This window comes from Stegodyphus dumicola, chromosome 10, assembly GCF_044657685.1.
Source record: "Stegodyphus dumicola isolate Sdum_Otavi_A_Nest chromosome 10, ASM4465768v1".
Taxonomy (NCBI): domain Eukaryota; kingdom Metazoa; phylum Arthropoda; class Arachnida; order Araneae; family Eresidae; genus Stegodyphus; species Stegodyphus dumicola.
Genome location: NC_140777.1, coordinates 176,087,424 through 176,115,089, shown reverse-complemented (window position 1 = coordinate 176,115,089; position 27,666 = coordinate 176,087,424). Strand labels below are relative to the sequence as shown.

The following is a 27,666-nucleotide window of genomic DNA, read 5'->3' as shown; positions in this document are numbered from 1 at the left end:
GCCAATGTCTACTTAGTACGTCAACTACACAACCCCGATTGACGACGCGGCAACACTTTTTTGCGCGCTTTCTACAACTTCCATACTCAGAGAATATAGGATGTCGGGCAGACCTGTTTTTCACTAGCAGCGACATCTGGCGGCCCACAACTTGCTGTCGACTCTCGTAGCATAGAATAACCATCCAGATCTTGTAGTGTTGCAATTATACATGATAGAATTGAGCATTTATTTTGGAAGAGCCTATAATGCCACTGTTTTTATGAAACGACGTTCTACTCTAATTTACTTAAATTTATCCAGTTTTTGTATTTGAAAAATGGGATAAGTACTTCTAACATTTTTGTTATGCTTTCTGCATGTCATCAGAATACTCATTTCTTAGGCTTGGACAATATGTTAAGGTCCATTTCTTGGATTCCTTTGTTTACCAGATACCATTTTTTGAATAATAAAACCTGTAATAGACATAATGGTTAAATTTTGTTTTAAACCATAATATATCAAATTAATTTTAAAAACTTTTGTGTTACAATAGGTTATGAATTGACGTCTTTGTTAGTTTTATCTCGCACAACAAAATGAAATGTTGAAAATTTTATGAAATTAATAAATTTTTATTAATATTTTTTAAATTTCTTCTTATTTTAGGTTTTCTTCATCAAAAGCATTTGTGAAAATGTTAAATGAGATAGGTGATATAGCTGGCCAACATGAAATAATGTCAGAAACATATTTAGGGCAAATAACAAAAGAACTTTCAGATTTAGTCAAGGAATTGAAGGAAGAAAGGAAAAAAGTTTGTATTTATTTCTAAATAATTTTATAATTCATAAATCCTATTTTTATAGTAAGATTAAACTATATATGTTTTCTAGAATCCATTTGATTAGAAACTGGGGTCTTGAGTTTCAAGTTTTTAGAGTAATAATGCTGAAATACATTTGCCTTCAAATTAAAGAATCCTTTTAGTACAGTATGTTTCTTCTTGTCATTGTTGAAATTTCGAAGCACTTCTGGAATTATAGATGTCTTGCAGCTGCTAGTACATTTACTTGTTTTTAAAAAATAAAAAAAGGAAAAAAAAATAAAGAATATATAACAGATTAAGTTAGCAGCGTAAATTAATTTCCCTTCTCTATTCTAAAAGTAGCAACATCTATTTGCACTGTGTCATTTCCTGAAAAATCTATGTCATATGACTCTTACATAATTCTGATGATGTAAACGGAACTAAAACTCTTAACAGCCAATAATAATTTTACAGCAATATTAACTATCCAATCAAAATGCTTTGAGAACCAAAACTAACTTAGTTTGACTTAAGATTTCATCCTGAACATTACACAATTTCTTTCCACGCTTTGCCCTAGCTACACTGATCTGCTGCTGCTTTTTTGCTACAAAGTTGCCAAAAATATAAGCCTTTTGGAACAGGCACATTAAATGTGCCGACTTGTGTGTAGCCACAACTTGTTGCTCAAAGTAAAACTGAAGATTTGGTCTGCCTTCATCTCCAATTTGCTAGTCATTATGGATCAGCACATCTACACAGTCCAAATTCCTGCTCTTGAATATATTACAGCTGGGAAAATAAAACCGAAGATTTAATCAGCATTCGTTTCCAAATTCTGCTCGTCATTACTTCTAAGCTTGTTTCTGCTCCTGAATATATTACATATATGTATGTGCCAATCCCAATATTTGCATTATGTTAGTTGGCTACAGTGATGTTGTCATTTTTCGTTCCTATATGGTGTGCATTGCTGTAGTTGCTAGCCTTCATGTAACCTAAATATTATCAATGTATATTTGATTGTTAAACCTGGACTATGTAATTTATTTACTCCCGAATAATTTTAATTTTAACACTTGATCAGCACGAAGCTCAAAAGGAAATGCCATTACGATCCAGGGTTGAAGATCGCACCGAAGCCTAACCTCATTGTGGACTTGAAGTGAGTTGAATAACCATCCTTTCACAAAGTAAATAAAAAAAATTTTCTGGTGAATTTAGCTTGATATACATTTACTTGAAGAATGACATCTGAAGATTATAAAATGCCGAAACTAAACGGCAACAATTATCACACATGGTGTATCCGTTCATGTGCTGTGCTGGTGCAGAAGAGATGTTGGGAAACAGTGGAACCCGGATATGGAATTGAAATGAATGAAACGGAGAGGAAAATGAATGACGAAGCTCTTACCCTATTATTCCTCATAGCCCCTGTTCACACAGCTCACATAGTTGAAGATACATTTCTAGATGATATTGGAGATTGTGTTAGAGCCAGAGATGCCTAGAACTGTTTAAAAGAAATGCATACAAAATTTGGTTTGCTTCATGTACTGAACTTATGAGAGAATTCTTTAAATATGAAGCCAAATGAGTCTGTCCAATCCTATCTAGCAAGATTAATGGAATGGACTTGCATAGAAAATTAGCTAATGGTGGATATCCCTTAACAGTTGGCAACAGTGGTGTTTTGTTCCTATCTGTTGTGCGTTGCTGTGGTTGCTAGCCTTCATGTAACCTAAATGCTCTCAATATATATTTGATTGTTCAACCTGGACTATGTCATTTATTTACTCATGAATAATTTAAATTTTAACAACTAGCACTACTGTCTGTATCTCTACCATGCTCAAAGCCAAACTGTTCTTAAATCAACACGCCAGCATTAGAAACAGACTATATAGCTTGATGTTAGACAAAGTGATTTTAGTGGATATGGAAGGACAGTCATGTTTTTTTTAGTGAGAAACTTAAAAGCTTGAAGCAGTTGGAGCCATTGTCGTTTTATGTTATCTACAAATTACTGATCCAAAGTTGACATTCAAAAAGAGCAGTACCCTTAAAATCCAGAAACATTTTAAGTGTGGCACTACTTTTGAACTTTATTGATTTTCTGCTTATGTAGGGAATTTGTCCCCTACCATATATACAGTGGATGGACAAAAATATGGAAACACCTTGTGAAATGCATGTTTGAAAAGAAAGATTGATTTTAATAAAATATGTAGGTGGCGCTAGCGTTTTTGACTACTGACGCCACCTATACAACTTCGTAAATGTGCTAAACAGTTCAGTTGTTGTCGGAGTACTGTTATGTGAGGTTGTCATTGCATTATGTCAGAGTTAACAGACTTCGAACGTGGGCAAATTGTTGGAGCACGTATGGTAGGTGCTTCCGTAAGCAAGGTAGCCGAGGTGTTTAGTGTTTCAAGAGGTACTGTATCGAAGATTTATTCTACATATTTGAAAAGCGGAAAAACATCATCTGCTAAATCACAGCGCGGACGAAAGTGTGTCCTGAGTGATCGTGACAGACGATCATTAAGGGCAGTTGTGACGAAAAATAAGAAGACCACACTGCAAAAGTTACTGCTGAAATGAATGCTGTGTTACCGAACCCTGTGAGTACCAAAACAATTAGAAGGGAGCTTCATAAACAGGGAATTGCTGGCCGTGCTGCAATTGAGAAGCCACTCATCAGTGATGCTAATGCCCATAACAGGAAAAGGTGGTGTTTAAGTCATAAAACCTGGACTATAGAGCAGTGGAAGCGAGTAATATGGTCTGACGAGTCTTCTTTCACATTGTTTCCCACTTCTGCCCGAGTTTACGTCTGGAGAACGCCATCTCAAGCTTATAATACAGACTGCTTGTTGCCAAGAGTGAAACATGGCGGGGGTTCTGTTATGGTTTGGGCAGCCATATCGTGGTTCTCTGCTAGCCCCATGATAACTGTGTCAGGGCACATGACTGCCAAGACTTATGTGAACATTTTGGCCGATCAAGTTCATCCTATGGTACAAACTTTGTTCCCCGATGGTGATGGTGTCTTCCAAGATGACAAAGCCCCTATTCACACAGCTCACATTGTCCAGGACTGGTTTTCTGAGCACGAGGATGAGTTGTCTCAATCTCCCCTGGCCACCACAGTCACCAGACCTGAATATTATCGAACCTTTATGGTCTAAATTGGAACGGAAAGTGCGTTCTCGTTATCCATCGCCAACATCGTTATCTGAACTTGCCACCGTTTTGCAGGAAGAATGGTATAATATTCCCTTGGCAAACATACAGGAACTGTATTTATCCATTCCGAGAAGACTGCAAGCTGTTTTGGATGCCAACGGGTTCCCTACACCATATTAAGCAAAGAAACATGTTTTTTTAAAGGTGTTTCCATATTTTTGTCCAACCCCTGTAACTATTGTACACTTGTTCCTCATCGTCTCTAGAAGTAGCAGAAATGTTGATATCATTTCAAGGTTATCAACAAGGCAAAGTTTCCATTCCAAGCTATAAATATGTGCAGTATCTTATTTACTTTTTTCTGACATTTGTGCAAACCCACATAGATCTTAAATCTTCACCTGCTGCTCAGCATTATTTATCTTGCACAGCCAACTACTGAATGTGTGATTCAAAATGCCATAACATATCAGAGGCTACGTAATTAATCAAAATTACATCTCTTCTTAGGAGAATTAGATGATAATTAATTCAGATAATCCTAATGGGTCTATTCTGTGCATTCGATTTAATATGCACATATGTTCTTCTGTGTATCTAAGCCCTCCATTTAGACCTTTTAAAGCATATCATTTATCTCCTGGTGAGAACCACTTGCTTATCTTCTAAGTAACAACTGTATGTGTGGTAAGTTCTCAGAGGAACTAAACGAGAGAAGGGTTATTATTTATTAAACTCTTTAAAATTCACGCTGCGTCGGCTTGATGCTAACATGCTACCGCTCACTCAGATGGTAACTCAAATCACAAGAACTAAAATAAAAATTCGAAGATGTTAACAAGTAGTAGAAATCAAACTACAGAACTCAGTACATCCTTTTCATTAAAACTGCATAGAAATCTAGTTGCAGCAAAGTAAAAGCTGTTATGCCATGTAAATCGGCAATAACTGTGAAAGTAGAAGCTCGTCTACAGAGATGATGGCAATAGCCTAACTTTTCTTCTAAAACCCGATATTTGCATTCCTTCATGTGCACTACGAAATTTAAATATTCTGGCATTGACAATTAGAGGAATGAAGTCTTATAGGAAAGCTAAAATTAAACTTAACTTGTTAGTTAATAAATATAAATCCCTACATCCTTAAGATGACTTTCTTTGATTCCAGGTTATTTTAATCTTCTGTCTATATAAAAAGGAAATTAAATTAATGTTTCACTGAGGTACTTAAAAAATTAAAGAATAATTAAAGAATTCTACTGCATCAGAAATAAATCAAAAATTAATTCTATTGATTCCAATCTTTTGTTGGTGTTTACACTGATGGTTTTCAAACTTGGTCTTTGTATTTTAATTATGAATATCAAGTTGTGAATGTCCCCTATATTTGCATATAACTTGTAAGTTTCATCTTTTAAAATTTAAAAACTGAGATCTTAAGTGATTGTAAGATTGGAGATAGGTTGTTCTAACTCACATTTTCTATGCAACAAGATATTAAAAATGAATTGTGACCGTTATCTGTTTATATTTAGCTGTAGCTTCTGACTTCGTTTATGGCAAATTCTGTAATGATACTTGCTTTCATTATTAATTAAAATTCTTAGCTACCTAATGTGGGGGGATATAATTTAAAAAAAAGGGAAATCTGAAAGCTTTCAGATTTTATATTACACCCAAATTTTTTTATGTCTTGTATGTTACCTTGTAGAGTTGAGGTGGGTTAACTTCTATCTGTATATTGGAGTAGCAGCAAACTACGCAGAAGAAGGGTTCAAACCCTTTATTAACTCTTTAAAATTTACAATGCGTCAACTCAACGCTAACAAACTTCGCCTTTACTTGGGCGGTAATGAAAGTCAGATAATTGAAATTAAAAGTTGAAATGTTTAACAAGTCATAAACTATCCTATAGGGCTCAGTGAGATAGCGAACTTCAAACCCCCTTTTAAGCTAGTGGAAGCAATGCAATTAAGCCACTTGAACCAGCAAATGTACCTACGGCAGAGACCGCAGTTAGAGCCTAACTCTCCCTTTTCCCTACCGAAACTCGGTTTTTAACTACTTCCTTCAACATAGAAAATTTGCATTTGTTCACTTGCGCTACAACATTTAACTATTCTGGCACTGACAATTAGGAAAATGAATGCTTATAGGAAAGTTTCAGATAAAAATTTAAATTATTAGTTAAAATAAATATAAATCTCTACAACATTTATTTATCAAATATCATGTTCTTCACACTTAAACCATAAAATTCAATTCAGAAGTAATATCACAAAATAATTTAAAATGATCTTTAGAGTAATCATCAAGAAATCATTTGTTTTCTTCATCATTATTTACTTAACCCCTTAACTGCTGTCGAAAACGTACAAGATACATTTCCCAGTGCCGTAGTTTTTCACACAGACACGAATAATTATGTGATGTATTAGGGGGAAAATAAGTGCAAGTTTTACTTTCTTGTTGTTTACTTTACAAATTGTTTACTTTCACAAAATAAAGAATAAAAGAAAAAAATGAATTTTCAAAATTTAGTGTTTTGAGTAAAAGTATAATAAAAAATGTAAGTATAATAAAAATGATGTTTTTATAATAAAAAATATCCTTAAAATGGAGTTTCGATCAATTCATTTTTAGCCAAGTAAAGTGTAATACAGTCAAAAGTCGTTAATCTGTACTCGTCGGGACTTCGGCGACTCCGGATTATCGATTTTTCCAGATTATAGATCATCAGTTTAAACCTAGTAAGATGGCATGCAGAAATTATAAAATTAAAAATATGAAACTGTAATTTATGAAATAAAGAGCAATTATGATCTAAAGGGTATCAAAATTCACAAAAAAAAATGCTTAATATTTATTTGTTTACTTTATTAAACATTTCTTTCAATGTAAGTTGTTTAAGTTGCTTCGTTTTATATGATACTTTCTCTTTAATTCTATAAGCAGACATAATTTCTTGTTTAGTTACAAAGTTCCGCTGTTCAAGTCAGTTCTATAATTGGTGTGTCGAGAATACCAACTAATTTGTCAATCGAAATGTTTTCGTTTTCAATAACCTCTGTGTGACTTTCTTCACTATCGGAAGCGAATTATAATGACGAGGAATTTGATTTAAATCGTATCAAAGACGGAGTACATCGAGATGAAATACTACATTTAGTAAAGAATTATAAGCCAAATAAAATAAAAAGATCTGCCCTGAAGATAAGGATAGTGCTGACAGATCAACTTCCAATTCATTGTGCGCCGCGGCTTCCCCCCCTACCCCGCCGCAGAGCAGCGTGAAATTGATAAACAGATTTCGGAATGGTTATAGAAACAAAGGATATACATTTATCCATTTTTTGCAGCAATTCCACTTTTTGTTTAATGGACTTCGAAACATACTTTCGCTTTGTAGATCCCTTATATATTAGTAAATATATATCAGAAATTCTATTTGACATAATCGAAAGTTCAAGCTTACTTTTATAAAATTGCTCTAACAGTCTGCAAAAAATAATAAGACGGTTTCAATTCGAAGATTAAGGAACAACGCAATCTGCAACATTAACTGAATTAGATAATTTTAGTTATACCATCCGTTATACATTAAACGCGCATGTGTAAACATATTTTGCGCATGTGCACATGCATATTCGGAGCCATGCGTCAAAGTGACGCATGCGCATAAGGTTTGTAGCTTTGAGGTCCGGATTATAATCATTGCGGATTATGGGTGTCCGAATTAACGACTTTTGACTGTATCAGGTTTCATTGTTATACGTTGTGAAATCAGTATGCCTAAAAAACACATATATTTCTTCTGAACTAGTTGAATGCCACGATTTTGTTCTTGATTTTTCGTTTGCGAGGTGTTGGTTCATACACTCATCTACAAAACGGTTAGTTTCAGTAACAATATGAAGCATGAGCAGTTCATCAAAAAATAATTCAAAAAAGATAAATGGATTTGAAACATCCGTTATATCGTTCTTTATTCCTGGAACCTACTACAAAGAGTAAGCAAAAATGGAGGACACAGAATTAAAAAAGATACGTTTTACTCGAATAACACCAGCCAATGGCCGTGCAGTCATTTCTTTCACGGCTTCTGAACTCATTTCTTTCACGGAAACTGGAGAGAAGACACATCCTTCTCTCCAGTTTCTCCCCAGACTTCTCTGGTAGTTCAGTCCGAGGTTAAAATCCCTCGATCGGGCTGGCTGCATGGGCGTTTTCATGGTTTTCCTCGTGTGTAATGTGTATACGAGCCAGTTTCCCTTAGAAAGTCCTCCACGAAGGCATCCCTTCCCTTAGGCAGATAGCCCTCGAAGCTTTGCCATAATTACACACACACACACACACTCTCCCCAGACTTCTCTGAAACAGTATCCTCCTTTGCATACTTTGTCAAGGTCATTGTGGTGTTGCATTCCAAAGCTTTGCGAATAATTTTATGGATAACAATGCAAAGCAAATTATAGTATTTTCGAAGGGCCTATATATACGCCCATAGCAGTTAACGCATTGGCTGAGTAATGCGTATATATATACGTCAGCGGCAGTTAAGGGGTTAAAATATCTTCAAAACTTGATAAAAATGTTCATAAGGGAATAAAATAGAAATATGTAAACTCTAACAGTTCACCAAAATTTAAGTACTATTAATCGACTAAAAAAATATTATAGAAGAGAACATTGGTATTGGATCGTCTTTTATCTATGACATCAAAAAGAGAATAGAAATCATTATTATTTACAGTATGAATCTCTTTCATCTAAAATAACAGTACTTGACAAACTATGGAAAAAAAATTGAGCTTGACCAGCAGAACAGTGTATTATATAAACGATTCAATGCAAAGAGATCTGGAAATATGCCTGTAACAGGACTAATAGAAAGAAGTTAAGAAGCTTCACAAAGAAATCAATTTTCCAAGAAAAACAGCACTTTGTTTTCAGGAATCTCTGAAGCAAGTAAACATTTGAACTGATTTGTAAATATTTCATATGCATTCACAATAATGATAATTTCAAAACAAAACTTATTAAATGCAATTAAAACCATGAATAAATTTATTTACTTATAAATTTGAGCTTGTAGCTTTTTCAACATTGAACTATTTTAATTGATTAGTTGATCAGTCAATTAAAATCAGAATTTAAATCAATGATTTTATTCATCTAATTAAATCCCTTTGCAATGAAAGCTTTCAATATGTAAAACAAATTAAACTAGTTTATGGTAACACGCTAAACTGTTATTATTTGAAGTATCATGTATCATCTGGTACCTGGTTAATATGTATTATAAAAAGAAACTTGCTTTTATTTTGTGTCAGCCCAACGTATCACAAGCCCATTATTGAAATGGGCTTGTCATTTATTTTCTCAACTTGTTCAATTTGTAACTTTTTTTCTTATTCAAAATGTGATAATGGGTTTGATATTTGCTGTCTGTGTCTAAAACATGCTATATTTTAATCATAGTTAATGCAGGATGTTTTGGATTTGGTCTGAAGTATATTCATTATTTATGTGTCATGTATTTTTTAAGAGTAGTTCATTGTAAAAAACTTCAAAACTAGATTTTGTTTTTTTTAACATTCTTTATTTTTACTCATTAATATTTTTTGTTGCAGCATCTTCATGATGGCCAAAAATATCAAAGCAATCTAATAAATTCTAGGTATCTTTTAGAAAAGGTAGTCTTTTTTTTAATTATTTATATTATTTTTAAGTTTAAATATATTGCAAAGTCTTTTGCATGTTAATAGCTTATTAATTTTTCATTTTTGTATTAAAATTTAGAATTCATATGCTAATGTTGAATTTTATTAAACTATATATCATTTTAAGAATAATAAATTTACTTTGTAAATATTTGTTTTTTAGAATAAAAAGGCTTATGAAAAGTCTTTTAAAGAAGCTGAGAAAGCCAATGATACTTTTATAAAGATTGATGCTGATATTAACCTCTCTAGAGCTGATGTGGAAAAAGTAAGTCCCCCCCCCCATTAATCCCCTCCTGTTTTGTTATTTTTGCTCCTTTTCATATTTAATGTTCATGATTGTAAATATGTCATATTATAGTAAAATTATGTGTAATAGACTTCTAATATTTTCCACACACCTTAGGAATGAGGGCTGTGCAGATCAACAAATTTTGCAAATTATAATTTTTCTTAGTTAAATTTAGTTTTTATTCTTTCCTTCTCAATTTTTAGATTCAATTTGAAATGTTTGATAGTAAATTATCTGTGTTTACTGTTAAAAAAGAGAGTGCTTACATATATGCAGAAAATGCTAAATGATATCAATAATAAAATAAAATTGCTTCTTTGCCTAAAATATACACATTTTTGTTTAAAAGTTTATTTGCATAAGAAAAATTGCTGTTGCCATATGACAGTTAGGAGTATTAATTATGTATGTAATATAGAGCATTATTTATAAAAAAACTGAATTTTCTTTTTCAATGTACCAAAATTAGTTTTGATACAGTTTACTGACATTCCAGTAACTGCAATAAAAATGTTTTTATGTAAATATTTTTTATCATTTTATTCATTGCACCTCCAAAAATTTATCTAAAATAATATTTTAAAACAAAAATAGAAGTTTTTGAGATTTTATTTTAATGAAAAATTTGGTATAAAATAAGATAGGAATGTGTATAACATTGGGTGCTAGAACTGATATGAGGAACATTTTATGTTGGAATTGTTAAATATTTTTAAAATGTAACTTTTTGTAAAAAGTATTACTTTTAATATAATTATTCAAATTCTATTTTTTCAATAAAATGTGAAAATTTAACATATATATATAAATGAGTATTTCTTCTTTAAAGGCACGCATGCACGCTCAACTAAAAAGTCGAACTTGTGAAGACAGTAAAACTGAATATGCCAATCAACTACAAAAGACAAATGAACTACAAAGGGTTCATTTTACAGACCTTATGCCAAATATTTTCCAGGTAATTTAAGTATTTGTGGTTCTATTTTTATTTATTTATTTATTTTTTTCTAGTATTTTACAGGATGGTTAAAAAGGTCATGCATTTCACAGTAAGCAAATATAGTTTGCTGGTTTGATCCACAAGACTTGCAATTAATTATTATTAATATTTATTAAATGCAGTATCATATCTTTACAACATATGCTTTAAGTGACTGCGCTCTTCAGTAATGCATATCCATACTCTTTTACCGTATTTGAGACCATTTTCCAGAGCACCCATTTGCTGATGCTTTAAACAACATACTAATATTCTTTGTCATGTTCTCCAGTGTGCGAAAATTGTTCGTATAGACTTATGGTGTTTCTACAGGAAAAAAATCTACTAGTGACAAATCAAGTGAAGTGAGAATCATAATCCATTTGAAATCATACAGCTGCCTTCCCCCCCCCCAAAAAAATCATCTAAGAACTGAATGGTTTCATTGGATATGACAAGTGGCATCATCGTGTTAGACCAAATCTCACATTTTCTAAATTTCAAGAAGTGCAATAAACTTTGTAATGAGGCTTTGGTATACTGTGTTCACTGTAATTTCAAAGAAAATGTAGCCCACTATTCAAAGGTGTGATACAGCATACACTGCCACATTAGGATATTTCTGATGAAAGTTCACAACATACGAGCTGGATAAATATTGCTCATCAATAAAATTATTTTTAATTGCTTTTCGGAAAATGATATGTCAGGATAACAGCATAAACAGAGCTGTAAGGAAGACATCATATGACTACTAGATGATAGATGGCATGTATGCTCATTGTTAATCTCTTACATTACAATTTAGTGTAACCAATACTGTTATTACAACTGCAATTAAATTTAGAATAAGACATTTATTTAGTGTGCATGGCATTTTTATCTCTGTCTGTCTCTACATTTTAATTTTTATTTCTATCTCATGGGAGCAGAAAGGAGAATTATTCTTTTTGACCTTTAAAAGAAAATACTGTTAAATGTTTTATTGATAAATAATTTTTTTCATGTATTAAACAAGAACATTAATCATTCTGATAATTTATGATAAATACATATTTCTAATCTACTCATTTAGCATCCAGTAGTAGAATATTCTTATCTTAAAATTCTCTTCAAAAAGTGTATTTTCCTTGGAAATATATACACGTAAAATAATTATAAAAAAAAATTATAGCTTGTAAAGTTCCTCACTGTGTAATTCTAAGTTACTGTTGGAAGTGAAGAATCTTAAGAACTGATAAACGAATAATTGCTTGAGTTAGTGTGACAGGAAACAACAAGAGAGAAGGGTAAACTAACCCTTTATTATTCCAACTAAAAGTTAACAAAACTCTGCCTTGGAGTGTTCAATAAAGCCGACACTTCGGCTTGAACTTAAGAGACTAAGAATAATACTAAACTAATCTGAACTAAAGAGATATAGCCAAAGCTATCAAGATTCTAACAGAGTTGACCCCTTAATGTTAATAGACTGCGAAGCTATCAAGGGCCTAAATAGTATGGCAGAGTGTAATAATAGCTTACGAAAGAGTAGCCTAAAAAGGCAGATGCGTGCAGCCAGAATACCTGGTATCTCTCTCCCTACGACCAAAGAACTTCGCGGTTAAATACCGCTCTTCCTCATTATGTAGTCAAACATGGTTCCAAAACTGCGTTCAGGCTGAAAGTGGCAAGTTGAAGTTGACAGGAAAGGAAGTTTAGCTCAAAATTTAACTGCTAATAAAATTAACATTATCCTTATAAGCTGTTTTGTTGTGTAAACATGTAATTTTGTTTTGCAATATTCAGATAATTTCCTGCTTTCCCCCCCCCCCACATATTCAAATGTGCTTCTAGAAAACAAAAGTTGCTAAAGCTTTTAAATATAACCATTATTTATTATATCTGAAGTTGAATTTGTACGGGAATATATTTGTTTTGAAATTAAGTAAACTAAACAAAGTTTATGATGCACTTTTATCGTAAATTCTGTTAGGGCATCCTTGTGAACATTTTCGAATCTGTGAACGCTGATGAAGTTGCGTAAGGTGCTGCTAACCCTCATGAAATAATCCTATAATGCTTATTAAACCCACCAAGGGCAAAGTTCAAAAATCACTGAATAGTGAACTTCAACATAAAAGTTCACAGAACAGGCCCTGCATTATAAAATGTATCTCTATTATAAAATGTTGCAATTGAACAGTTAATGTAAAGCTGTAACTCCATCCTTATTACATGTTTTATAATCTGTATGTTATACCAATAGATGTTTTATAAAGCAAAAGCTATTAGGAGCCAGTTTCTTTTTTTAGAAAAATATTTTAAATAAATTTAAAATTCTTTCTAAATACTTATCAGAACATACATAAACAATAATAATAATACTGTAAAGAAAAAATTCAAATTATATTTATTTTCTATCTGGAATCTAAAATTTGATACCTGAAAGACTTTTTTTTTGGGGGGGGGTTATACTTTGTTATTCAAACATATTGATACCTAAATGTTAAATTTTTAGACTAATATTTATTTAAACCAGTTCTAGCATGTTTAATTAATCTTTAAGTAAATTATTTTAATTTAAACTGAAAATAAACAAATTATATAAATTTTCTAAGTTTTCGGAAAAATGTTCCAAATAAAATAAATAATGACAATTAAGTCTTATATTTATTAAATTTTCCTTCAACACATAAACAAAAATAGATGTGTTTGCATGTAATCAAAAACTTCTTTATTTCTTACTATAGTATGAATTGTTGATGCTTATCGGTCAGTTGGGTTCTTTTCTTAATAATTTTCAGCTATGAATTAAAGCTGTTCACATATAAGTGTATTCCCAAACAAAACAATTATTCTTAGTGCAAAAATTAATAAGTGGGTTTATTTATTTTTTCATGAGTATGAATAAAAGGTAATAAAATCTATATCTTCAGATCTTTGAATAAGATTTACACCACACTGTAAGCTATTGTAATTAGCTCTATTTATAGATTTTTTGGTGTATTATTCATGTTTGTTTTTAGTGGTTATGAAATAAATGTAAATTCAGGACTTCAAATAACTGAAATCTTCAAATCTTTGCAACAAATATATAACTGAAGTGTATTAGCCAACAGCAAAAAAAATTGCTTCCATCACTGAATGTGGGGTGAAGATTACCAGTTTGAGACCTCTATTCTACATCTGGCTTTTGTCTTTAATTAAACAGTGTTAAAAGAATATATCAAATTGTGAGATTAGAAATAACTTACAAGCACTTTTATGCATGTCCATCTCTATAGCAAATAGTTATTGTAATATAATCCTTCTTTTCAGGAATAAAAGCATTAATTACAATTTCAACAGAAGTTATTAGTAGTTTTTTAAAGAATACAATAAAAAATAGTGAAAAAATTATCTTATTTATCCTTATCACATACTACTTTTAGCAAAAAGTATAATGTATGTTAATGCTTTTGGGAGCCATGATATATATATATATATGAATAATTATTTGGTGTGCAGTTCAGTATAATTTTAATCTGCCTTAAAGATGCAGAAGCAGGGAATCACTTAAGAAAGAAGGGGGGAAGCACTTAAGAAAATCTAACCACTTTTACTCTATGTTTGATTTAATTAAAGTTAATAGGGCCTAAAGAAACTTTAAAATCTGAAATGTTCTAGAATTTTCAATTGCATATGTTTAGATTGTCTTGGCAATGTTGCCTGTAATGTGTTGTGTCTGGTTTTTGAATTGATTATGAGTGAATACATTTGTATTCTAATATCCAGAAGCAAAATTGCATGTTTTTGATTAGCTGTTAAGTATAAAGCTATGAAGTGCTTTTTGTTCTTTTGTTTTTCTGTACTTATCATGAAGTGTATTTATGTAATTATGTGTATTGCAACTTTATAATTTTCATTCTGTAGCAACTTCAAGATATGGAAGAAAGGAGAATTGCATGTGTACAAAGTGTAATGAAGAGGACAGCAGACGTGCACAAACAGGTTCTACCAATCATCCAGAAATGTTTGGAAGGCATTGTCAATGCAGCAGAATCTATTAATCCTCGAGAAGTTAGTTTTGTTCACAGCATATTATGTTTTTTCTCAATGTTTAGTACTTAATTTCATTTTAATGTTGTTAATGAATTATTAGAGTGAATTCATATTATTCACACTATGGTAGTTGTATCCTTGACCATTCTGAAAGAAAATTTGAAAACTCTAGACAGTCAGTTCCAGTTCTGTGAAAAAGGGAGAGGTTCAAACCTAGTTAATTGCATTATAATATAATCAGTCTAGCATATGTTATTGCTTGATTGAACTAAAATAGTAAAATTTTAGCTCATTGTGTTGTAAAGTTTTAAAAAATAAGTAATTTTGAAGAGCATCTTAAGTTTTATGGTGCCTTGTGATTACCCACACTTCATTAAAAAGCCATTAACTCACTGGTGATTTGCAGAAGCTTTTAATAACAATTTATTAGAAAGAGACATTTGAGAGAAACATTAGTTGAAGTATCTGTGCATTATTACAACAGTGCATCCAGTACTACTATTTTTTCATTCTTTTTCCTTACAAAACACGCATGCTTATCATTTTATTCTGTAATTCTACCCGTGCACACACTGATCTGTTTTAAAAAAAATCAGAGCTGCATAAACTTGGTACCAAAATCTTGAAACAAGAAGAAAAAAACACATGCGCAATGGCTTTAACCCTTTACCAGTGTCACCCAAAATGCAGTTGCACCAAACTGACTTCAGACAGACGAAAAATTAGTGTTTCTATTCTGTGAAGCCCAAATGAGCTCATTCCATTTATCAAAGGCACAATACAATTAATTCACTGTTTTGTCAATAAATGACGATATTGTCTGTTATTTATTCAAAAGTGGGGTGGAATTATCTGTAAAGTTGTTTATTGGGAATAAAAGAATAAAAATATCTTTCCATTTTTGACACACAAATATACTGCACAGGAAAGGAGTTAAACAAGCTATATTATGGTTCACAAGTGCAGAAAGCTATGCTTAAGGTTTTGCTGAAAGCAATGGAAATCTCAGTATGCAGTTCACCACTATGCTAAAACAGTGAAATTCCCATAGTAAGGGTCATAATCTGCTGTCTCACGTGTGAAAATGCCTGGAGAAGTGTGGAGTCGGGGGGGGGGAAGAAGCTCTGGTTTGCCACATGAATATTTTTCAGTGACAACATGAGTTACATAAAATTATTTTTTGCCAGTATGTTACTTTGCTCATCAATACCTTTTTTGCAGCTTTTTGATGGGGTGTGTAAATAATTAGAAAATGTCAGTTTTTCAATGCAGGCATCTGAAAAAGCAACTGCCTTCACTGAAATTAAAATCATGAATCTTCCAACTTCTAGCTAGTGAGACAAACTACCATGAGAGTATGGGTGTATGGGGAGAATGTAATAATTTCTTTCATTTTTCTCTGTTAAAAGGGCAACTGGGGAGACACACAATACCCAGCTAACCAGAGCTAGGTGGTGATGAGTAATCTACCAAATTTTAGTTTCTGCACCACTGTAAAGACCATCAAATTTTTCCAGAATGTGAAAATTTTAAGAATCAACTGTGCCCTGTCATGACTTTTCTAGTTGCTAGCTGGATGTGCTAACTAGGTACATTAACCATTTAACCAGCAGTGATGGGACCGTCCAATTATGGATAAGAGATGTAGCTAGATAATTGATTATACATTTCTATAACTTACTTTTGCTGATGTTTTGTGATGCCATCTGTAGGAACTGCAACTTACAAAGTCCATCTGTGATATTTTTATATATCAGCAAAAATTAAATAAAATGATAGTGGATATCTTACAGATTGTTTAAAATTAAAACACATAACATGATTTTATATTTCACAAAAACAAAATTAAACAACATTTAAAAATTACCATATTTATTATCACACAGAAATTATGGATTTCTTAGTATGATGGTATATTACTTTGAGTATCATCTTGCTTATAACATTGTTGCAATTTAAAAAAAAAAAAAAAAAAAAAAAAAACTTTTGTGTTATACAATGAAGCTTCATAATATCATGTGCAGACCTAGAAGGATGGTCTGCATCCATCTAGATGGATGCATGTGACGGATCCATCTAGACCTAGACCGATGGTCTGCATCCGTCTAGGGTCAGCAATTTCATGGGAAATATTATGAAAATTAGCAATTCTTTGTTAGCTTCCTTCCAGATAACCTTCTTACTCTGTATGTGATCTTCATGTCTGCCTTTTCTCCTCCTATCATCTTCCTCCCTTCCCAATACCAGTCCGATTATTTCGTCATCTTCTTGAAAGAGTGTGGAGGGAACAGAATAGACTATATCCATACAAGCCTACACATCTTTACTAATGTTAATCTTCTCCAAATATGTAGTTAAATCCCAGATGTGTGAAATGAGTTCCAGTGCTTTAAAACCAAGAGAATGTTAGTCACTAGATTTGTCATCTACAAACATGATCATAGGCTGATATTTATACCAACAGCAACATAATGTAATGTTCTTTATATCTTTCTGGGAAAGAGACAAAATATGGTGGTCTTCAGATTGAATAATTTCTGAAAATTGAGGATGCTACTTTCGAAGTTCGTACATATATGCAAAAGGGATTGGTAGTTCATCTCTTATATTCTGGATAATTCCTTGATTCATTAGTTGGATAAGGTTTGATACATGTTGTGATTTTTTTTTTATCTCATAGTCTCAATTACAGATTTAAATCTAGACTTTCAAAAGTTTATTGGGTTAAATGGATGCCAGTTATGAGAAATTTTACTGTACATCATGAGAGCATGGTGCAGGGAAGTGCAATAATATAAGTAATAAATTTGAAAAACATGTTATATATACAATGAAATGTATTAGTAAACACTTTTGTAATAAATATTAGGTATCTCTTGAAAGTTTAAAGCTATATCTTAAAGGACATATTGCATAAAAATGTACACTTGCTGTGTACTTTTATACATTTTAAAAATTACTCCATTGTCTATAAATCAATGTTTCATAGTCTATAAATATTTAAAATAGCCAGCTCAGGAAATGCAAAACCTAGCCTCGAATTTTGAATTAGTTTTTGATGTATTTCATATTTTGTAAGAACTTAACGAATTTTTTATTAATAACTGGAAGCGAGTTGTGGCAGCTTTGTTTGATTTTTTTTTCGGGAGGGGGGGGTGTCGCCACTGCCCAAAATAAAGTGCTTTAATTTTCCATGCTACAACATGTTACCATTCAGTAAAGCATAAGTTATTTAACTTTCAAATTTAATCTGTTTGATATTCAGGAACAGGCCGAGTGATTTAAAATAAATGCAGTTTTTAAGAATATTGTTTCTAACTTTTAATTGATTAAAATAAAATGCATTTAAATCAGGAGATGTCTGATTAGAAGTATTAATACACTAACTGGTCTCATTAAAATCATTGCGTATTTTTTCCATTTTATAATTATTTTAGAAGGTTCACCGCACAGGCGTATAGTTTAAAAAAAAAAAAGTAAACTCTATGTCTCAAGATGAAGAACTTCCCACTTCATGAATCAGCCACTGAAACTGTATGTTGTGCAAAGATAAAACACTTATATTGTTAACTGGAGTTGTACAGTAAATGTGGTGGAACTACACTTGTAAAATCACTGGTGAAGTTCTTGTGTTCCTCCCACTCCTTCCTCCCTGTCCATCCATTAATACAAAATAATGAAAAATGTTTTCCTCGAGTCAATTGTAACTTGTTATAAAAATGTATGTTTTTATGAAAGCATTTACTTTTAAGGAAATTATTTAATAAAATTTATTTATGTTTTGTAAAGTTTTGAAAATATGTATTTTTAAATATTTATTTTACCTCTGAAAATGTTTAAACTACATCTTTACTATTAGTAATAAATATTTTTGCTGTGTTAAAGTGATATAACTTGTGTTTTTTTCCTCTAGGATTCGTATTTGGTAATTGAAAAGTATAAATCTGGTTATGATCCACCTGAAGATATTCCATTTGAGGATTTAAGTAACAGAAATGGTGATCTATCTAATACTGTATCATCAAATAGAACTGATATTCTGACAGTGAAAGGAACATTATCTGGAGGTAGATCTAAGAAGCGAGGAAGAATTTTAAATATCTTCAGCAGTGCAAAGGTAGCCATATGAAAATAAATATCTCTCTAATATGCATTTTCTTTGATTTATATTAGAATTTTAAAAAATTACCTATGAAAATGGCCAGATTATATTTAATAATAGCCTCTTCAAAAATGTAAGAAATTAAATATAGGAAAGCATATAGGTAGTGTGCTTTAAATAATAATCCATTATAATTTTAAAGTCTTACCTAAAGGTTAGTATTTTCATGAATATTTTTAACTATTCACTTGATTGTAAAGTGCAATTGATTTGTTTAAAAAGTTCAGTAAAGTAATATGACTGTAAGTCCTCCATCTTAAATGAGATTTGATTACTTTGTATTCCTTGCATTTAAATACCATCAAATCACGGATATGATGAATATTTAAAATTGGTACAGTGATGGAAATTTTGCTGATCTGAGAAAGAGGAAGTAGTGAATCTTAAGACTTTAGGTTACATAGTTGATTCATCTTTTAGGAAATGAAAATTTTTTATTCTTATCACTTTGTTTTATTTGCATATAAATGTTGTCCAAGTCTTGACCTGCAAATTCAGATTTTGCATTCTTTAGATTGTAACCATACATATCTTAAAGGTAAATTCATCAATATTTTTTTTATTTATTTTCATACAAATATAAAAACACTATTTTTATACTTTTGTAAGATAGCTACTTTTCTCATGAAATTGTATACAGCAAACCAAACTTCCAATTCCTTGAAGTTCCTTAACTTATAGTGGAATTCAACTGTATCTCCAAAAATCCTCACCTAAAAGAACAATTTGATTCCCTCTTTCCCCCTCCCCCATGCGAGTATGAGAGAGAGAAAGATGACCATGGGATAGATGGTGTAATAGTTTTTAAAAACAAAGAATAGTTACTATTAAAATGGTGTTAATGAAAGGAATTAGATGTGTTTTACAATCACTCATCACTGGCAGTTTAAAAATCTGTATGGATACAATCTCATGTTGTTAAGAACATTAGAAATTGGTATGAAAAATATTAAGAAAAACTAGTAGCATTGGTGCTGTTTCAAGAAATGCAGGCTTTTTGTAAGTGATGAAATATTTTACACCATTCATAATTCGGATGAAGGCTATTTTGCACATACATTGAAGGCTAGATTCACAGATACTGAATCAAGTTTACAGATAAAATGTTGAAGAGCATGTGGCGAGTACTACAATACAGACTTAACATTCTCCAAGCTAAATTTACCAACAGAGGAGTTAAAGAAATGTTTTCTGCAGTTATTACTTACTAAAAATCATACATGTGTAATGTAAATTTTTATACAATCAAAAGTCATTAATCCGGACTCGTCGGGACTTCGGCAATTCCGGATTATCGATTTTTCCAGATTATAGGTCATCAGTTTAAATCTGGTAAGATGGCATGCAGAAATTATAAAATTAAAAATATGAAACCATAATTTATGAAATAAAGAACAGTTATGATCTAAAGGGTATCAAAATTTACAAAAAAAAACTTAATATATATTTGTTTACTTTATTAAACATTTCTTTCAATGTAAGTTGTTTAAGTTGCTTCGTTTTATGTGATAATACTTTCTCTTTAATTCTATAAGCAGACATAATTTCTTGTTTAGTTACAAAGTTCCCCTGTTCAAGTCAGTCCTATAATTGGTGTTTCGAGAATACCGACTAATTTGTCAATCGAAATTTTTTCGTTTTCAATAACCTCTGTGTCACTTTCTTCACTATCGGAAGCGAATTATAATGACGAGGAATTTGATTTAAATCATATCAAAGATAGAATACATCGAGATGAAATACTACATTAAGTAAAGAATTATAAGCCAAATAAAATAAAAAGATCTGCCCTGAAGATAAGGATAGTGCTGACAGATCAACTTCCAATTCATTGCGCGCCGCGGCTTCCCCACACCCCACCCCGCCGCAGAGCAGCATGAAATTGATAAACAGATTTCGGAATGGTTAGAGAAACAAAGGATATGCCTTTATCCATTTTTTGCAGCAATTCCACTTTTTGTTTAATGGACTTCGAAACATACTTTCGCTTTGTAGATCCTTTACATATTAGTAAATATATATTGGAAATTCTATTTGACATAATCAAAAGTTCAAGCTTACTTTTATAAAATTGCTCTAACAGTCTGCAAAAAATAATAAGCCGGATCCAATTCAAAGATTAAGGAACAAGAAAGACAATCTGCAACATTAACTGAATTAGATAATTTTAGTTATACATTAAACGTGAATGCGTAAACGTATTACGCGCATGCACACACGCATATTCGCAGCCGTAAAGGTCTTACGCGCATGCGTGAATGTGTCACGTTGACGGATGCGCATAGGCGTTTATGCATGCGCGTAAGACCTTTACGGCTGTGCGTGTGCGCATGTGCATAATACGTTTATGCATGCATGCGCGTTTAATGTATAACGGACGGTATAAGCTAAAATTATCTAATTATCTATTTCAGTTAATGTTGCAGATTTCGTTGTTCCTTAATCTTCAAATTGGATCAGGCTTATTATTTCTTGCAGATTGTTAGAGCAATTTTATAAAAGTAAGCTTGAACTTTCGATTATGTCAAATAGAATTTCCGATGTTGGAGCTCCCAAAGAATCTACAAAGCGAAAGTATGTTTCGATGTCCATCAAGCAAAAAGTGGAATTGCTGCAAAAAATGGATAAAGGCATATCCTTTGTTTCTCTAACCATTCCGAAATCTCTTTATCAATTTCATGCTGCTCTGCGGTGGAGGGGGGACGCCACGGCGCGCTATGAATTGGAAGTTGATCTGTCAGCACTATCCTTATCTTCAGGGCAGATCTTTTTATTTTATTTGGCTTATAATTCTTTGCTAAATGTAGTATTTCATCTCGATGTACTCCGTCTTTGATATGATTTAAATCAAATTCCTCGTCATTATAATTCGCTTCTGATAGTGAAGAAAGTGACACAGAGGTTATTGAAAACGAAAAAATTTCGATTGACAAATTAGTTGGTATTCTCGACACACTAATTATAGGACTTGAACAGCGGAACTTTGTAACTGAACAAGAAATTATATCTGTTTATAGAATTAGAGAAAGTATTATCACGTAAAATGAAGCAACTTAAGCAACTTACATTGAAAAGAAATGTTTAATAAAGTAAACAAATAAATATTAAGCTTCTTCCTTTTTTTTTATATATATATATATATTTTGATACCATTTAGATCACAATTGCTCTTTATTTCATAAATTACGGTTTCATATTTTTAATTTTACAATTTCTGCGTGCCATCTTACCAGATTTAAACTGATGATCTATAATCCGGAATCGCCGAAGTCCTGACGAGTCTGGATTAACGACTTTTGACTGTATACTGAAATCTCTTTTTATCAGAGCAAGGCTTGCTGCTGTCCCTATACATGAAAGTTTTCAGTCATGAAGTTTTTGCAAACAAATAGTGTAATACAATTTTTTTTTAAACATGAAAATAAGAAATAATTTTTCTGTTACCCATCTTATAAGCTTTTTCACCCTCCCCCCCCCACACACACACACAAATAAGAAGACACTGAATTATTAGTGTGCCAAACAATTTTTAATCTTTTGCAAAATTAAAAAAATTTATTACCTTGAAGAAATCTTTTGAATATACATCATGCTGTATTGTAAATTTACTATTAGGTAAGGGCTTACAACCAAAACATAATGAAATGTTTAATATCTTTTAACTTTATATATTTCGATTTTTCCTTTCATTTTGAAATATTGTTTGTGTTGGTATTTTTGTTATCATTAAGCCTTTTGATTTTAAGCTAGTAAAAATGTCGAAAATGCTGCTTATTCTGAATTTAAGTCGCCAGATCCTTTTGAATATTGTTGTGTACTAAAACTTAAACATGGTTTGCTTTAAACTGAATAAATTCAAGTTACTTTTTTTAAATGAAAACATATTTTTGAAACATTGAAAGATAGAAAAGTATTAAATTAATTTATTAGAGATAAATATGGAAAAAATTTTAATTTTTAGTTTAAGAAATGTCATTTTATAATCTGTTTTGTGAAGAACAATACAAGATTTTGAAATCTGTGTTAACAAAGTAAAATATTTTGAAGTGCCAATATGATTGTGAAGGTCACATAAATTGAAAAGTATTTCATTTGTTAACATTCAAAAAAGAAGAAAAAATTTTCCCCCCGATAAACATTCAGAATCTATTTAATGACAGATTAATATTATTTTTAATAAATCTAATCAAATTAAAAATAGATAAACAGTAATCATTTATCTATTTTATGTACTTTTGTTTATATATATATCGGTATTTTTTTAGTAATTTTTTTTTTTTTATTTTAAAACAAAATTTTTTCAGTATTTTCCCATGCAATGTGCTTCTGAAAATTAATCAATTATAGATAAGAAATAAGAAATTTAGAATCTAATCCACAAAAACATGAAAGAAATAAGATTCAAAACCATTAAAATCCAGAATTTCCAATAGATCAATAAAAAATTAATCAGAAGAATTAAAAATAGTATTAAACTAGAAGGGGAATACAAAATGTGTATATAGGGAGAGGAATGCAAGTAAAATCTGACTTGACATTATCAAGAAGAGGTAAATTCAATTGAACCCCTTTCCCTAGGATAACCACTGTGTTTCTCTTGATGCACAATTAGCTGATGAACCATTTTAAATTATTTAATTATAGCAGTTCACTTGAAAATTTTGAATTCCTCCCGATGCAGAGGAAATCCATTAATGAAATATACAAAAACGCATCCATATGTAAAAAGTTCCAGTATCAAGTAAAGTAGAAGAAATTAATTAGTCACTTTTTACTGAATTTAAGATTGAAGTTAAATTGTAGAAATAGGAAACATACATAAAAATGAATAGAGAACATTGAAATCATTACAAACAAAGAACAAGACAAAGACCCAAAAGAATGAGATTCAAAAATAGATGTGTAGGTTTGCCAGTTTGGCTTCATTGGCAAAACAAATTGGTGATGGCAAGATATATTCCAAATGGGGAATTAAAAGTAAGTTTTAATTTTTTTTTAGATTTGAAAAGTAAGATAGAAAAGTAAGAAAAAATAAGAAAAGAAATAAAAATTAGAAAAGAACAAAGTCTTCACATCATGGCTTATCATGACAAATAAGAATATAGTGGGCCTTCTGTTAATAAAAGTGAAGTAAAAAAAAAAATTGCACAGTGTAGAATAGAAATGTATACTATAAAATCTTTTAAAACATCCCTCTTTATTCCAACTTTCAAATAAAAGATTTCATTATTTTCAAAACCTTTAGGGTGTACACTCCTCCAGCTTTTTTTAGAAGACTGTTAATGAAATTAACAGTGAAGTCTAACACTGAAAGTTAATTGGTCTAAACACTGAAAGTTAATTGTAATTTCATTTTCTTATAAAATTTGATTAAGAAGAATAATTTCCTGCTTTATTTATTGTTTATATGTTTACATTAGCACTTTTCATTTTGTTTGTAATTTTTTTCCCTTATATCCTGTATTTTATGATTTTTCATATTTTTGTTATGTGTGGTTTACTAATATAATTTCTTTTTTATGACAATATTTTGTGCATGTGCCTTTTCTACTAATTTCCTGTGATACCTGATGCATATAACTTGTAAGTATCAATGGGATTGGTGGTTTCTTTGCATGTTTCTTTACCTTTTTTTCTTATATAACTAGTTTCTCCACTTGCATTTCAGTATAATTGTGATGCATTGTATTTCTTTAACCTGTTTCGATTTGTAATTCTTTAAGACTTACATGTAAACTCAAGCATGATTCTAATTATATTAACAAAATTAACTTTTTTGAGTAACTTACTAAAAGTAACTTTAATGATTTTTTTTTAAATCCATTCTTTATGTATTTGCATATGCATACTGAATTTTGTTCTTATTTAGTTTGCACAGTTTTCATTTACATCGTAAGGAAAAAATTCTTTCCTGTTTTTACGTGATTTATTTTTGTCCAATACAATTTCAAGTCATGCCTTTTTATAAATATCCATTTCAATTTAATTTTAAAATAAAAATATTAAAAAGGTTATTATGAAATAAACTTTTTGTTTAAAATTCGTAATATAATAAGCTAAAAGAGAAAAAAAGGATGTATCATATAGTTTAATGAGAACAAGAGCTTAAATCATTCTCTTTACGAAATCCATCCACAGTTTTATGTCATGAATAATTGTGGGCGTCCTTGATAAATGTACAAAGATTAAAGACGTATATGTACTTTAGCATTTGGAATATCACATTACTATCACTAGAAAATGTATTAAATTTTTTTAAATGTATTAAAAAATTAAATATTTGACAATAAATAGCACATCCATGTGCAATATGACTAAAATATCACTGCTGTCACTAGAAATATTATGGGCATTTTCTTCTTCCTCTATTAGTGAAATTCTGTCTGTGATATTTTGATCAAAATCGGTATGAATCTCTTCTAATTTTGCCAGTTTTATAAATGAATTCATATATTAAATATTATGTTTATGTTTTGGTTTGGCCATTATATAATTCTTTGCAAGAGGCTGTCAACAACTTCAATTCATGTTGAAACTTGCCAGCACATTTTTCATTGGGATGTTTGACGAAATGATTACTAAATTTTCTGGCCAGTTCCAGAATTTCTTTTATTAAATTTTCATTTAGAACTGGATTGTTTTCTTCATTATCACTGTGCTCTGTGCAAGAATCTCAAGAATAACCTTTACTATTTCATCTTCTTTTCATTAACTAGTAATTCATCAGTATCTTCATATGATGTATCATCAAATCCGTCTCTGTCAGTTGTTGTATGTAATGGTACTGGGAAATTCTGTTGTATTTAAGTATAATGGGAACTTTGCTTTTAACACATTGTGGTCAAACTACTTTCCAACTTGCATTCGAAGTTGTTCGCATTTTTTGTTTGTTTTCATAGCGTAGTGTTTGGTATCTGCCAAAATGTTGAATGCCCCATGAATAACTTTTAAGTGCAACTGACTCATATTCAAGTTATACATGGAGAAAAACATGAAAATTTCCATGTAACTAGCCAGGATTTGAACCCTGACCAAACTACCAGCGTTTGATGAATTTACTGTGTTGGTAGGTCAAAGTTGGTGGATTTCATTCAGTTGACATTAATCCAGCTTGATTAATATAATCCATAATTTAAAATTAATTTTAAAAAAAACTTGGAATTTGATTGGATCAACTTGTAATAAATCAAAATGCCATACGCAAAAAGATAATGAAATATTTATATTAAATTTATGTTGAATCAAAATTGTGTAAAAAGGTTTCATGTCAGAACAGTATTAGGTGTATATCTACAGTAAATTTTTGCAGATTTTGTTTCATTTAGAATAAAAGAGCAGAAAGTGGCAGTGAATAAAGTTTAGAAGGTACATATTAAGTCATTTTTTAGCTAGGCAGATATTTAAAATCCATACACAGTAAAGTGAGCCAAAAAAGGACTTCTTTTTAATTTTTCTAGCACTGTGGAAAAGTTGCCTATTGTCTACCTATACAAAATGAAAAAAAAAAAAGTTTTCATGTAAAAATACATCTTCCATTTTTGCATGGCACTCAAAGATTTGAAATTTTTTTTTTTTTTTTTTGTTTCTAATATAAATTTTGAGGCATGAGGAACACAAAAGGTTTAAAACCTGTAATTTCAAATTATTCATTTTTTGCACAAAGAACTCAAAACTGCAATTATTTTGAAAAAAGTAGCTTTATTTAATAATTTCTGATAATTGTACTTTTTCATTTTTAGTAAACAAACAGTGAATATACGTAGCGTATTCGGAAACTAAGTACCGTTTCATTCTAGCGCCGTCGAAGCGCTGTGGTAGGCGTCCCGCACATGCGCACTAGTCTTTCTTGTTCACTGACTTTCAATTGTCGCCATTTTGGTTGCTCTATGTTGTGTTTTCAGTTTGCTGTGCACATTCAAAATGTTTAAGATGATTAGTTCTCCCGCTGACTGTGAGATTCGTGCCGTGATTAAATTTTTGAACGCGAGGAATGTTATAAACCGGCCGAAATTTATCATCAAGTTACAGAAGTTTACGGTGAATACGCAATAAGTGATGGAATGGTGAGAAAGTGGGTGAGAATGTTTAATGCAGGTCGAACAAATGTCCATGCCGAGGCTCGGAGTGGTCGGCCTTCTGTTGTCACCAATGGTTTGGTAAGGAAAGTTGATGAAGCAATTCATCGCTTCACAATTCGACGCTTCACAATGACTACTCTTTCAGAGGCATTTCCACAAATTTCACGTACTGTTTTGTTCGAAATTGTGTATGACCACTTGAATTATCGCAAACTGTGTTCCCGATGGGTTCCAAATATGCTCACTGATGTTCACAAAACAAAGCGACTTGGTAGTGCCCTGACATTTCTCACGCGGTACAGTGATGAGGGAGAAAACTTTTTAAACCAAATTGTGACAGGTGATGAAACTTGGGTGTGTCATTTCACACCAGAATCGAAACAACAATCAATGGAGTAGAGACACACTAATTCTCCGAAAAAACA

The 27,666-nt window shown here is 31.2% G+C and overlaps 1 protein-coding gene across 4 annotated transcripts in view; it reads left to right on the top strand.

The window, feature by feature from the left end:
* The window catches only part of LOC118187005 (formin-binding protein 1-like), a 193,108-nt gene that overhangs the window by 138,928 nt on the left and 26,514 nt on the right, over positions 1-27,666 (top strand). For all 4 annotated transcript variants that reach the window (XM_085825909.1, XM_085825908.1, XM_085825907.1 and 1 more), the window contains exons 4-9: positions 652-799; positions 9,618-9,680; positions 9,871-9,975; positions 10,829-10,957; positions 14,873-15,019; positions 18,915-19,118. In XM_085825909.1, the coding sequence (XP_085682035.1) occupies positions 652-799; positions 9,618-9,680; positions 9,871-9,975; positions 10,829-10,957; positions 14,873-15,019; positions 18,915-19,118 (796 nt within the window). The remainder of the gene's footprint in view (positions 1-651; positions 800-9,617; positions 9,681-9,870; positions 9,976-10,828; positions 10,958-14,872; positions 15,020-18,914; positions 19,119-27,666) is intronic.